Below are 14,551 nucleotides of genomic sequence, written 5' to 3'. Positions count from 1 at the left end.
CTTGCTTCTGCTGGCACAGGGCAAGGTGGGCTTGGGCTGAATAAATTGGGAGCAGCTGGAAATGACGGCAAGGATGCAGGCCTGGCTGCCCAGGAGAGGCTCTGGAGCTGGGATCTGAGGTGGGGGAGAAGGAAGTGGGGAGAAGGAGGAGGCTGCAGCCAGCCAGGCAGGCGGTGGGGAGAAGTGTTTGAGCCCCAAGGCTGGGAGGGTGGGAGGCTGCTGAGATCAGCGTTCCCTGTAAGCTGAGCACTTGGGCAGCTGCTCAGGAGAGATTCAGGTGCCGCCCAGCTGATTAGCTGGCTGCACGTGGTCCTCTTGCTGGTGCATATCCACACATGGCTCATTTCACATAAAATTTATTCCACACACGGCTGGTAAAAATTAGAGGGCACATTGGCTGAGCTTCTGGGAGAAGTACCCACAGCACATGAGAGAGGAGGGCAGAGAGGCGCTGCGTGGGAACCAGCTGAGGCCCAGACCCTTTTTTTCTTAAAATCAGCAGAAGTGGCCCCGAGGGAAAAAACAGAGGATTCCAGGCAGCATGGGTACTTGCAGATTTTATCTGCTGCAACAGAAACAAGAGGTGCAACAAGAATACAAACCAGCCCCAGTTAGTGGCCCAGCCCAAGTCCCAGAGGATGCAGGCACAGGTGGCTCAGCTCAAGGACTTGATTCGTGGAAGGGGATCTGAGTCCAGGGAAATGAGCTGCTAGTGCAGTTAGGTTCTTCTTTCCTTGACCCACAAGACAGTGGGGGGCCTGGCAGTGCAACAGCTGGGACTTCTCCTCTCCCTGTGCTTTGCTTACAGGAGGCAGAGCCAAAGATTCACTGAGCAGCCTGGAGGCACATGCAACTGCCCCCCGACCCCAAGGATTGGCACCTGCGTGCTCCAGGAGCTGTGCCATGCGCCATTGCCCTCGCCACAGGCAGGTCCGCCAGACTGTCTGTCCAACAGGTGGAGTTTCTGGTGTCGGATGAGGTGCGGGCTCTGGCTGAAGCGTCTCTCGCATTCATCGCACTTGTAAGGCCTCTCACCAGTGTGGATCCGCTCATGCACAACTAGGTGGGATCTCAGGCGAAAGCCTTTACCACACTCAGCGCATTTAAAGGGCTTCTCCCCCGTATGGCTTCGCTGGTGTCTAATGAGGTGCGAGATGCAGCTGAAGACCTTCCCACAGTCTAGGCAGGTTTTTTGCCTTTTTCTGGTCTGCTGGAGTGGGGTTTTGTCAGTGTCTCTGGATCCACTCTGTCCCCTCCCCAAGTTCTTCTTCTTCTGTGTCTCTGATCCATGCTGGCTCCCACCAGCTTCTCCCGGAACATGTGCATCTTCTCTGGATCCCGTCTCCCGCAGTTCCACTTGCTCAGGCCCTTCCTGCAGGAGATTCTCCTCCTCCTCCTCTGCACGCAACATCACATCACCTGCTGGGATAGGGAGAGAATCCAGACAGGAGTCAGTCCCTGTGCTGGGAAGTGGGAGGGGGAAAAACAAACTCAAGAAACATACCAAAATAGCTGTGGGGGGAATTGAAATATTGGAACCAAAGCTGTCTAAAAACCTTCTGTGACATTATTGGATTTTAAAATGAACAGGAAAACATTACTGTAACCTCCGTCCAAAGTTTGCACCACATCTTGTGCCAAATGAGGTGTCTAATGAAAGCAGGTGAGTCACTGAATTGGTTTAGGCTGCTGGTATGTCTGTGCCATGTTGGTATGTGAAGTTATGAGCATGGCTCTGAACTGGTATTAGAATGTTTAAGTGCTGAGATTCATAGTAGAAGGTGGGGTCACCTGCCAGCCAGGTGAAGATGGGCTGAACAGAGGAAGAGCCCGCCTGTCAGACTCCAATCCACGTCTCAGGAATTTAGCTGAGACGTATCACTGGGGAGCCTGCCAATGGCAGAATGCTCCAAAAAGGGAAGGACAGGTGACCTAATCACGGCTTCCCACCACAAGAGCAAGGGTATAACGAGGACCTCGGCAGTCACTGTTTTGTCCTCAGGCTTCAGTATCCACTCTGCAAACCTCCATCTGGTCTCCGTTCTCCAGGCGGCAGTTGGCAGGAACCTCTACGCTATGAACAGCCTGAATGGATTGTGGGCCCATCTAACAAAGGATGTATTTCCAGAGACTCTTAAGGTAGCAACCTTTACCACCTGCTGCAGCCTGCATCAAGAGATTTATGATTGATGTATGTAATTTGACCACTTAAGCCATCTTTACTCTTGCCTTCTTTCTTTCTTTTTCTTTCTAGTTTAGATTCTAAAGGATTAGGACAGCATGCTACTTTGGGTAAGATCTAAGTACACACTGACCTGGGAATGTGGTCCCTTAGGGAACCGGAAAGACCTGTGTGGATTTGGTGATGTTGGTTTTCATAACCTCTCATCTGTGTAAGGAGGGATACTGGTTTGGGCACCGGAGCTGCTGGGGAGTCTGTGGGATTTGCTTGTGTGACTTCTGGCTAACTAGGAAGGCAGCAGAGTTGCTTATGGTGGCTGATTTGGTTTGCCTTGGAGAGGAAGAAACCCCAATCTGGGCTGGAAGTGGCCTGGTTTTAAGCCATTTGTCCAATGCCCAGGAAACCTCCTGTACATTACATCTTCCCTGGATAAAAGTAACCCGACTCCACTTCCATATCCCATATGAGTGCTCTGGGAGAAGGAGCTACTTCCAGGGGTCAGTTAGAATGGGTGGAATTGATATCTCATGATTTGCTGGCCACCCTTCTGATCTGGCTGATAGTGAGGCAAAATCAGATTTAGTTGGGGTTGGCCCTGCTGTGGGCAGGGGCTCAACTTGATGACCTCCTGAGGGCTCTTCCAACCCTAGGATTCTATGATTCTGTTGCAATTAGTCTGAGTCGTGAGCAATCAATAGGGGACCTGAAGTGAAAAGGTGCAGGGCTCCAAACAGCACATGCACTGCTGCCAAACCCATCTCTTGCACCAAGGCTTTGCAGACGTGCACCACCAGTAGATACACGTGCTGGAATAAATTGCCTAGGGAGGTTGTGGAATCTCCATTGCTGAAGATATTTAAGAGCAGGTTAGATGGACGTCGGCCAGGGACAGTCTAGATGGTGCTTGGTCCCGCTATGAGTGCAGGGGACTGGATGTGATGACCTCTCGTGGTCCCGCCCAGTTCTAGTGTTCGATGATTCTATGCTGCCTGCTGTGGATGGCTGTGGGTGCTCTGCTAATCAGCCGGGCGGCACCTGAATCTCTCTCAGGTGGCTGTCCAAGCGCTCAGTTTACAGAGAGCACTGGTAGGGAGCCTTTAACTTACTTTCGCTCAAATCAGCAGATAGGACTCGTTTGCATTCCACATGCAGGATGGCAAGTCAAGAACGGAGGACTGAACATATCAGCTTGAGGGATGCCTCCTTGCCTGTCCTGGGATTCCTGACTTCAATCTGAGGGGAGTCCACTTACCTGGTTGAAGGTTCCTGAGGTCCATTTCCTGAAGGCCTGGCATCCTCGCCTTATATCTACAGGCTGTGGTATAGTTTCTCCCCCCCACTATTATTCCAATTCCCCATTGTAAGGGTCTGGGATTTATCCCTTGTGGTATGGTATGCTAACAACCAAGCCATTATTGTTATGATGCAAGGAGTCCTAGTTTGTCCGTGTTACTTCCTATAAAGGCCTTGTGTTTCCATTTCACCTGCCTGCGTCTTAACTACAGGTCGAACTTCTCTAATCCAGAATTCTCTTGTCCTGTAAAATCCGTAGTCTGGCATGATTTTAGACAGCTGGACAACCACTACTCATGGGCACGGCCAAGTTTTCCATGGTCCCGTACAGTTTGTTTCCAGCCATGAGGCCTGGCTCTCAGTGTTCTGTGCTGTCTTTTAGCTGTACTTCACCCCTACATGTCTGCTAAGAGCCCAGTCAGCAGTGGAAGTGGTGCTAGATCCAAAGATGCAAATTTCAACGTGCCTTAGGAGACAGGACTCCCTTACCTAGTGAGGTCACGGTCTCATAGTTCTCCCGCATGACATCTCTGTAGAAGGCTCTCTGAGTAGGGTCCAGAAGTGACCATTCTCCCTTGGTGAAATACACAGCCACCTCCTCAAAGGTCACTGGGATCTGTATGAACAAAAAAACTCCACTCAGAAACTGCTTCCCTGCCAGCTCAACCCTCTCTTCTTCCTATAAACCTCTGCCTAGTAAGCTTAGGGCTGTGGCTAGCAGCAGTCCGATATGTTTTTCCGTACTTGGGCACGTGGCTTGGGAATCCACAGATGGAGGAACCCCCTGACATTTTCCAGAGTCTTTGCAGGTTTACCATAGCCTGGCCTCACCACTGTTCCTTGTAAGCTGAGCGATTGAGCAGCTGCCCAGGAGAGAGAGCTGAGCGCCCACGCCCAGCAGTGTGTTTTTCTACTGGTGGTGCACATGACACCTTGTGTCCTTACACATAATAAAATCCCCTACCTGAATATGCTGTGCCAAAGCCATTTCCTGGCCCCTGGGAAGATGGGCCAATGTGGCTGGACCAGATGGATGTGATTCTATACCCTGCCAGAGAAAGAGGCAATTAGGGAGGGTTCAGAGGGGGTCTGAGTCCTCTTCACACCGACTTCCCACACCCGCCCGACCCCTGCAGACAGAGGTCCTAATGCAGCGGTGCTGGGAAAGTCCTTCGTCACTTCATTAGACCTGGCCCCAAATCCCAGCACTGAGATATCTTTAAACCTCCCAGTTTCAGAGTCTGAATAATGGCTTTTGTCCTCTCTCCATCCCTGTTCCCAGGAGAGTCAGCGCTACAACTCATGGGTCTGGAACCTCCCTCCACATTTACAGCTCCCGCTGCTTCTTTCAGTCCCCCTCCCCTGAAGTTCAGATTTCACACTCAGCCAGGTATGCTGCCATATTATTGCTTCTCTTTCAAAACCCTGACCCCAGGAAAGCGTGAACTCTGGCCCCTCCTTGCATGCATTGCAATATACTGGAGATCTACCCCTCCCTGCCCACACTGTCCTGCACTGGAGAGTTACCCTCCCCGCACTGCAATACACTGGTGATTTACCCCTCCCTGCCTGCACTGCCCTACATTGGAGATTTACCCTCCCTGCCCACACTGCCGTACACTGGACATGTACCTTCCCTGCCCACACTGCCCTGCAGTGGAGAGCTATCCCTCCCTGCCCACACTGCCCTATACTGGAGAGTTACCCCTCCCTGCCTGCACTGCCCTATATTGGAGATTTAACCCTGCCTGCCCACACTACCGTATACTGGAGATTTACTCCTTGCCCACATTGCCCTGCACTGGAGATCTATCCCTCCCTGCCCTGAACTGGAGAGTTACCCCTCCCTGCCCACACTGCCCTGCACTGGAGAGAGCTACCCCTCCCTGCCCTGCACTGGAGAGAGTTACCCCTCCCTGCCCACACTGCCCGGCACTGGAGAGTTACTCCTCCCTGTCCTGCACTGTAGAGAGTTACCCCTCCCTGCCCACACTGCCCTGCACTGGAGAGTTACTCCTCCCTGTCCTGCACTGGAGAGCTACCCCTCCCTGCCCACACTGCCCTGCACTGGAGAGTTACTCCTCCCTGTCCTGCACTGGAGAGCTACCCCTCCCTACCCACACTGCCCTGCACTGGAGAGAATTACCCCTCCCTGCCCACACTGCCTGGCACTGGAGAGAGTTACCCCTCCCTGCCCATACTTCCCTGCAGTGGAGAGTTACTCCTCCCTGCCCTGCACTGGAGAGTTACCCCTCCTTGCCCTGCACTGCCACACGCGGGCTCTCCCCTCACCTGCAGGCTGCTGCTCCGTGGCTGGGTGGAGCAGGGCCCGGGGCTGCCCCAGGGCTGGATCCAGGCCCGCGCAGGGCAGAGCGGGGGAGGGGGGCGATGCGGGATGCGGAGCTTCTCCCCCCCCTCCCCGCTCGCACACACCTCGCTGCAAAGCAGCGGCTCAGCCCGGGGTCGGAAGCAGCGCGCGCCACTGACTCAGGAAGTTGCAGCCCAGCGGGGAGCAAGAAGGGAGAAAGCAGCTTCCCCTCGCCCAGCACTGGGCCCTCTGCTGGTAGCAGCTCACCCCAGGCCCCAGCGACCAGGCTTGGCCTGGAGTCCCCAGCAATGAGGCTCACCCTGAAGTGGAGCCTGTGCACGTCCCTGAGATGACGCCTGCAGGAATAAGCTGGGCGAGCCTGTTAAATGTTACAAGGAACAAGCTCCCGCCAGGGGACTGGTCTGCCCCGAGCAGTCGCTCTGAATTAACTGGCAGGGCTGCGCTGGGGGGGATGGAAAGCGGCTGAGCTGAAGCCCCTTTCTCAGCGGGGCCAGGCACAGCGGGATGCTTCGTTTCGGTCCCCGGGCGGGCAAGCTGCAGAGCATCTCTCCTAGAGCTGGAAGGGACCTCGAGAGGTCAGGGAGTCCAGGCCCCTGCCCTCTCGGCAGGGCCGGGCACCATCCCTCACCGATGTTGCTTTTTAATCTATGTGCCCCAGGCCCCGAAAAATGGCCCCCTCGTGGACTGAGCTCGCACCCCTGGGTCTACAAGGCCGAGGTGCAAACCACGGAGCACCCGGCTTCCATAAAGGTGCAGACTTGGGAAAAAAACCAAGCAGGCTTCCTACTGGTTCATAAGTCTCGGAGTGAAACAACTGCGCCTGGATGGTCTGAATTTGTTCCACTGCGACATCCAGCTCTCAGTGCTTGCACCGCCTTTGTCTGGCGGCACGAAGAGCCTTCCTGCAGGGCCGCCTCTAACGGTCCCCAGCCGTGTGGGGGATAAATTTTGCTGCATGCACCCGTGCACGTGTGGGCGTGCACCACCCATAGAAACCTAGGCTGCCAGCTGTGGCGCTCTGCTTCTCAGCGGGGCTAATCAGCCGCCCGCAGGCTCAGCTTACAGGGAACACCGTCCTCCGGTATCACGTCTGTTCCCCTCACTGGCGCCGATAGACCAGGGTTGGCCACGCTGTGGCTGAAAAAGCCTTGTTCCCGCTATGCTTTTTCCATCCATGTGCAGTATAATTTGTGTCGCGTGCACGAGGCATTTGCCGAGGTGCGTCGCCCGTAGAAACGTGCTGCCAGCTGGGGGTGGTTGTGGGTGCTCTGTTAACACACACGCTCAGCTTACGGGGAACGCTGCTTGTCACCCAATGTGGCTCGCTCACCATGCTCATGAACTTCACAGAACCGCCTCCCTTTCACCATCTGCCAGACCTGAGGAGGGAAGTGTGGGGTGGCAGCCTTGCCGGCGGGGCGGGGGTTTCCCCTCAGTGGAGTGTGTGAGGGATCTCACAGCTTATGCCCTGTGGGGTGCTTGAGTGCAGACTGAAGCCCCAAGCCCTGGCTGGGGCACGCCAGCTCGTGAGCATTGCTGCCTGGGGCTCAGAGGTTCAGGAAGTTGGGCTGGTGCCCCAGTGACAGAGCTGAGACCTGGCAGCCGCTTTGTAACTCATCTGTTTGGTGCCACGCGGCTTTGAGTCAGAGTCACTCCGGTTCCTCTCGCCGGCTAAGCCGGGGTGCGACCGTACCGGCCAACGGCTATTTCACACGAACTCCTGCTGGGGTTAACCACAAAATGTCCCCTCAGGGAGCTGTTGGGGGATAACCATTGCTGGCTACTTCACCAAGCACGAGCCCTTAGTTTGTAGCAGTGCGATCCTACTCTGACTGTTAGACTTCAGGGAGCCCTCGGGGGCACGGAGGAGTCCCTGGGCGGTGGGAGCTGAGGGAGGCAGCGGCTGGGCAGCGCTGGCAGGGGTGCGGCTGGGGCGTGAGGGGACAGACGGGCGGGTGGGAGGACGAGCTCCTCCTTCCCCTCCCTTGGCAGGCAGCAGCCGGCTGGCGCTGGGCAGCGTGACGCTTGCACTGGCTCTGCCCTGGGCCAGACAGAGCTACTGCTGAGGGGGAGCAGTGCTGGACAGCCGCCCTGGGATGTACGTATGTCTGTCCGTCCGTCACTGGCTCTGACAGACGCCTTGGGGGGAACCTGCCCCTGGTGCCCTGGGGGGGTAAACAGCTCTGAGGGGATGGAATGCTCAGGGAAAAGGGCGGGAAAAACCAGTTAGTTCTGGTTCCAACTGCCAGCAACTGACCCCCCCCCCACAGCTGCGCCTCAATGGGATCTCAGTCAGGTGGTCCGACTCCATTTTGAATGTGACAATATAATGATTAGAACCACACATTAGCTACTTAAACCATGTTTAAAACAACCTGTAATGGGGGTGCGGGCAGCTGAGCGCTGGGTGTCAGGGCCTCTACAAACTAAAAGTGGTGTTACCCCCAATACCAGTGGTAAAGAGGAGCTCCGAAACAATGAGAGCAGTAGCCCCTGGAGGCATGACTAGGGGGCAGTGTGGAAACCTCACCTAGGGGCACACAAGGGCCGTGGCCACACTACTCCTCCCTTTCGGAAGGGGCATGTAAATCATCGCCATTAGAAAATGCAAATGGGGCGCTGATATGAATATTCAGTGCCTCGTTTGCATAATGACAGCCCATTGAAAGTGCTGATTTTGAAATAAATTGTTTTGGGAAGAAGAGTGCTTTCGACGTTGGGGCACGCTTTTGAAGGAACCCTGCCTACACACCTATTTTTAGTTCGAAATCCCAGCTTATATTTAAACGCTGGTGCCTTCTGGGGTTTGTATCACTTGGTTAGTTAAACCTTCTCACATAAGGGTTGGTTGATTCATCCCCCGGTGAATCCAATGTCCTGTTACGTGCTGTGCCACTGGTCAGTCCATAAATAACAATAAGGCTGGGCGAGAACTGAGATCTCTCTGGAATGACTCAAATCTCTGAACCTGAATTGGTAACAAGCTGGACTATGACACACTCCCACTCTGTGTTAATGAGGTTTCCTCTGCCTGGGGGCCCTGATGTGTCCAAGTATTTGGGACCACGGTCATCTTGGGTGTGGTGTGGGAAAACACCCAGCTCCTCATCCTCTCATCCAAGGAAAACCTCCCAAATCATTTCTCCTTCCTTAGGAAGAAATCCAGGCCTGTTTGAAGACTCCAAGAAGAGAGAGGAAAGCTGCTGGGATTGAAAGTGATGGGAGAGGGCAACAGCTGGGGGTACCTGGTAGGTGCCTGTTGTTATGAACCAGCAGCGGCTGGTAATGGGAGGCATATTCCCCTGCATTCTCGGCAAACGTGAGCTTGTTTGTGTTTCTCCATGATCATGTGTGGACAAGGCTTAAGCTTACATTGAAGCTAATGAGTTAATTTATGGCCCTTGTGGCTTTCCCAGAAATCCTCCCCCAGTGAACTGAATGTCTCCACGGGGTGTTTTGGTTTGGTTTGTTTTTTTCTCCCCGCTGGCACCTCTGCCGGTGTATTGCTGAATCCTGCCTCCTGCTGCAGAAGTCCCAGAGACCATGAATGGCAACATACGCTAACCATGACAGGCCTGGAAACCTTCCCCCTGAGGCCCTGCCCCTTCCAGAGCCATGAGCTCCTGCTCCACGCCTTGCCCCAGGACCCATCGTGGCTGTTGGCCCCATTGCCAGCAGCCTGGAGGGGAGATGTATGCAGTGCTCACAGGGAGGCCCACAGGTGTCCAGGAAATGAGCGAGTTCAGGTGTCACCAGCGTTTGGTGGCAGCACAGCCATGGTTGGTGAGTCCCAGGGGGATATGGGTCTGGGACATAGGGGCCTGAAGAACACATGAAGATCTTCAGTCCCTCTGTGACTCCAGCCCTCACCATTCCTCTGGACAAGTCCTCAGGCTCCCAGCAGCCACGTGTCACCAAGGTCACAGGGGGTAAGTTTTTGAGTCATCTTCCTAGCAACCTAAATTTGACCTCCAGGACATCTCTCCTACCCTTCCCTATGTCATTGGTACCTACATGTACCATGACCACCAGCTTCTCCCCACCACTGCATATAAGTCTGTCTAGATGCCTCGAAAGATCTGCAACCTTCGCACCAGGCAGGCAAGTCACCATATGGTTTTCCCGGTCATCACAAACCCAACTATCTATATTTCTAATGATCGAATCACCCGCTACTAACACCTGCCTCTTCCTAACAACTGGTGTTCCCTCCCCCAGAGAGGTATCCTCGGCGCGAGAGGATATCATAGCACCCTCTGGAAGGAGGGTCCCAACTGTGGGATGGTTTCCCTCTGCTCCCATTGACTGCTCTCCTTCCCTGAGCCTTTCATCCTCCGTAACAGCATCGGGGCTGTCAGATTGGAGGTGGGAGAACCCTACTATGTCCCAGAAAAAACCTCATCAACATAGCTCTCTGCCTCCCTTAGCTCCTCCAGTTCAGCCACCCTGGTCTCCAAAGCCCGCACTCAGTCTCTGAGGGACAGGAGCTCCTTGCATCGAGTGCACACATACGCCACCCGCCCACAGGGTAGGTAATCATACATATTACACTCAACGCAATAAACAGGATAGCCCCCACTCTGCTGCTGGTCTTCTGCCTCCATTTCCTCCTCTGATTTAATTTAATTCTATATGGGGTTTTTAAGTAAATGTTTCAGATGGGGATGTTACAAAAGATTTCAGGACATTAGAAGTAACTAGTTCCCTCTAAGATCCCCCTCTAAACTCCCCTCTCACAATTCCCTCCCATTCACAGTCACCCTGTTTGCAAGAGGCCCGGTCGCTTGCCCAACAAGGTTTAAAAGGCGCTTGCCTTCTTGATAGCCCCACCCTCTGGCTACAGCTCAGCCAATCAGCACAGAGTTTTTAGATTTCAACCCTAATCCAGGCTCACAGCTTCCAACTGCCAGCCTGAGCACACAGCCTTTCAAACAGACAGCTCAGCACTCCAAACTAACAGACACAAGCCCAGAACCGCCAAACACAAACACCCACACACTCTAGACAGCCACTTTCCTGAAAGTGCTGTAGTTTGCTCCCTCCTTCACCAGGAGAGCCCCTCTCAAAACTCCCTCCTGTTAGCAAGAGCCCCGGTCGCAAGCAAGAGTCTGTACCCTTCCTGTACCCCTCCCGTACCCCAACCCCCAGCCCAGAGTCTGTACCCTTCTTGAATCCTAACCCCTGTCCCAGAGCCTGTACCCTTCCTTCACTCCAACCCCCAGCCCAAAGCCTACAGAGCCTCCTGCACCCCACATCCCAGCCCCTCCACAAACCTGGAGTCCTCCTACTACACTCTAAAACGCCTCACCCCCAACCCCACCCCAGAACCTGCACGCCAGCCAGAGTTCTTACACCCCAGCCCCCTGTACTTGGGAGTGGGAGGGAAGAGCAGAAAATGGCAACAACCGGCACAGACAGGAAACGCTGAGTGGAGCTAATCTGACGTTAATGGTGTGAACAACCCCCGGGTGCTAAGCGATTTCTTCACCAAAGACTATTTCCTGTGAGACCCTACGCGTTAGGCTCACATTGTGTGTTTGCTGAAGTGCCTAAATTAATTTCCAGTCACATCTCTGTCTGACTGCAGTTCTTGCTTGAGTCGTCCTGCTTGCACGGATGTCGAAAATCTCTTTACTCACCTGCAAGGGTTGGTAAAACAAGCCACAATGTGATAAGCAGCTATTCTAACAAACCGATGTAGGTCACTGATGTATAAAAGCCCAGAGAAAAATTCCCCACGCCCCTTCCTAGGGGTGATAGAACCCACAAGTCCTGACTCCTACTCTAACCACTAGATCCCACACCCTCCACCCTAAGCCCCTTTTCAGGGCTGGGATAGAACTCAAATGTTCTGGTTCCCAGACCTCCTCTGCTCTACCCCCTAGACTCCCACCCCTCCTCTGTTGAGGGAAATAGAACCCCTGAAGTCCTGACTCCTAAGCCACTGCTCTAATCATTATGCTACACACCTGACCAAGTCAAGGGTCTTATGCTATGCACCTGATCAGGTCAAACTTGCCCATAAATTAAGGAAGCATGGATTGGCTCCATGGACTATAAGATAGGTAGGAAGCTGGCTTGATGGTCAGGCCCAACAGTAGTGGTCAGTGGCTCAAAAGCTGGATGGCTGTTGGTTTCAAGCGGAGTGCTGCAAGGCTCGGTTCTGGGGCCGATGTTGTTCAACATCTTTATGAATCACCAGGATGAGGAACTGGATTGCACTGTCAGTAAGTACGTGGAAGACACAAAGCCAGGGGGAGAGGCAGATATGTTGGAGGGTAGAGAGAGAATCCAGAGGGACGTGGACAAGTTGGAGGACTGGGCCAAAAGAAATCTGATGCAGTTCAACAATAAGAAGTGTAGACTCCTGCACTTGGGATGGAAGTATTCTAAGCATTGTAATAGGCTGGGGACTGACTGGCTAAGCAGCAGTACAGTGGAAAGGGACCTAGGGGTTATGGTGGATGAAAGGCTGGCTCTGAGTCAACAGTGTGCCCTTGTAGCCAAGAAGGCTAACGGCATATTAGGGTGCATGAGGAGGAGCATTTTGAGCAGATCTAGATAAGTGGTTGTTCCCCTCTATTTGGCACTGGTGAGGCCACATCTGGAATATTGTGTCCAGTTTTGGGTCCCCCAATATAAAAAGGATGTGGATGTGCTGGCACAGGTTCAGCAGAGGGCAACAAAAATTATTAAAGGGCTGAAGCACAAGACCCATGAGGATAGGCTGAGGGATTTGGGCTTGTTTCGTTTACAGAAGAGAAGACTTAGGGGTGATTTAATAGCAGCCTTCAAATTCCTGAAGGGGAGCTCTAAAGAGGATGATGAGAAACTGTTCTCAGTAGTGTCAGATGGCGGAACAAGGAGCAATGGTCTGAAGTTACAGAAGGAGAGGTATAGGTTGAATATTAGGAAAAAGTACGTCACCAGGAGAGTGGTAAAGCACTGGAATATGTTGCCTAGAGAGGTGGTGGATTCTCCATCCCCAGAGGTTTTTAAGTCCTGGCTTGACAAGGTCCTGGCTGGGATGATTTAGTTGGGGTTGATCCTGCTTTAGGCACGGGGCTGGACTAGATGACCTCCTGAGGTCCCTTCCAGCCCTATGATTCTGTAATTCTACTTAGTGTAAACAAGCCCACAGCAGCCTTGCTCTTCAATTCCAATGCGTCTACAATCTGCCGCTGGTTAATTTTTGACCGTGCAAACTTTTACGTGGTAACCTTTCATGTCTGGAGCGAATCAGAGGATTATGGACATATCATGCAAGCATGCCCCTGTGCCCAGCTCCACTTCCTTTAGAGGGAAAGCTCAAAGGGATGGTGTAAGACTGTGCAAAATAGTGTTGCTAGACTGACCGTGAGACACGATATGCAGTGGAAAAAAGATGTGGTTAGCAGCAGGTAGCTTAACACTCTCCTGGGAAATGTTGCAGGTCAGAGCTTTGACCAAAGTAAACCAGCAACGCTCCATCAGGGGGCTGGACTCAATGACCTCCTGAGGTCCCTTCCAGCCCTGGGATTCTATGATTCATGGGATCCACAGACAACATACGCCAGCTGGGAGTCAGGGCCTGTTGATTCCCATGGGTCCTGGGTTGAGTCACACCAGCTGGGGATCTGGCCCAGGAAGCCATCCCCCACATGGGGCCCAGACCCCAAATAAAGCCATCTTACCCTGTATGAAAGCTCATGAGGTTAGCCCATTTTATCAAGGAAAGAGAGAGCTGCGTAGTGGTTGCTCCCTCTGCTCCTGATAACAATTATTTCCCCTGTGCTTGACCATAAACAGAAGTGTTTTTATTAAGTAGAAACAGTAGGATTTCAGAGAAGAAGCTGTGCTAGTCTATACACTATCAAAACAAAAAGCAGTCAAGTAGCACTTTAAAGACTAGCGAAATAGTTTATTAGGTGAGCTTTCGTGGGACAGAAGTGGGTCTGTCCCACGAAAGCTCACCTAATAAACTATTTTGCTAGTCTTTAAAGTGCTACTTGACTGCTTTTTGTTTTGATAGTAGGATTTCAGTGGTTGCAAGTGAAAACAGGCAGATCAAAGTGAGTTACAAGATTAAAAAGAATAGAAAATGCATAGCTAGATCTAATCCACTAAGAAAAGTGTTACATTCAAATTCTTACCTTAAATAGCTGTCTTTATTTCAGGTGAAATCTTCAAATCAGAGTTGATCTTTTACTTTAACTTGGGATTACAACTTCTTCAAAGTTCTTTGTATCCCCCAAGGGTGGGCCAGGCAGTTTTAAACCTCACTTAAAGACAAAGATTGATGGCTTCATGTTGCTTAAATAGACTTTGCCCCAGGGTGGGAATCCTTTGTTCAACAACCCCCCTTCCCATGGAAACATGCTGGGTTCAAAATGGATTCAGTACCAGGTGGCATGGTCACATGTCATTCTAGAACCAACCACAGTCTGGGTTTACAAGATGAACAAGACCATTCACAGGTTTTTGAGTTGATCACTGAGACATTAGGTTTTGGCGGCATCAGTGATGGCCCTCATAAGCATATTTAAACTATAAACAGATCCTCTCCCTTTTGGCAGCCACTTGATAACAAGTAGCATGTCTTCATGTCACCCTCCTATTTGTGAGTCCATGGATGGCTGACCACCCCAGTTCTGGAGCTGCAGAAGTGGCAGGTGTTGGTAGCTGTTGGAGGGGCGCAGAGCAATATTTGCCACTCTTTTCTCTTTTTCTGCCTCTCCTTGTCTGCACTGTGGCAGGACCTCTCAAAC

The 14,551-nt window shown here is 52.6% G+C and overlaps 1 protein-coding gene across 2 annotated transcripts; it reads right to left on the bottom strand.

Moving 5' to 3' along the window:
- Positions 1-544: 544 nt before the first annotated feature.
- On the bottom strand, positions 545-5,969 carry LOC142024932 (zinc finger protein 2-like). Of its 2 annotated transcripts, none has more exons than XM_075017291.1 (4): positions 5,768-5,969; positions 4,440-4,523; positions 3,965-4,091; positions 545-1,419 (listed from the first exon to the last, which is right to left on the bottom strand). In XM_075017291.1, the coding sequence occupies exons 2-4, from the start codon at positions 4,461-4,463 to the stop codon at positions 803-805; spliced, it is 768 nt and encodes a 255-aa protein (XP_074873392.1). In that variant the 5' UTR covers positions 4,464-4,523; positions 5,768-5,969; the 3' UTR covers positions 545-802. The 2 variants fall into 2 exon arrangements, with proteins under 2 accessions (XP_074873392.1, XP_074873391.1); XM_075017290.1 differs by having other exon boundaries at positions 545-1,422; positions 5,768-5,965.
- Positions 5,970-14,551: the final 8,582 nt, after the last annotated feature.

This window comes from Carettochelys insculpta, chromosome 22 (genome assembly GCF_033958435.1).
Source record: "Carettochelys insculpta isolate YL-2023 chromosome 22, ASM3395843v1, whole genome shotgun sequence".
Classification (NCBI taxonomy): Eukaryota; Metazoa; Chordata; order Testudines; family Carettochelyidae; genus Carettochelys; species Carettochelys insculpta.
Note: the sequence above shows the minus strand (reverse complement) of the source record. Positions and strands in the feature narration are given on the sequence as shown.

Coding starts and splice junctions, on each gene's coding strand:
- LOC142024932 (XM_075017290.1), bottom strand. CDS start 4,463: ATGGCTTTGGCACAGCATATTCAG. Junction 4,092..4,439: donor CTTTGGCACAGCATATTCAG/GTAGGGGATTTT, acceptor TTGTTCATACAG/ATCCCAGTGACCTTTGAGGA. Junction 1,423..3,964: donor TGAGACCGTGACCTCACTAG/GTAAGGGAGTCC, acceptor TCCCTATCCCAG/CAGGTGATGTGATGTTGCGT.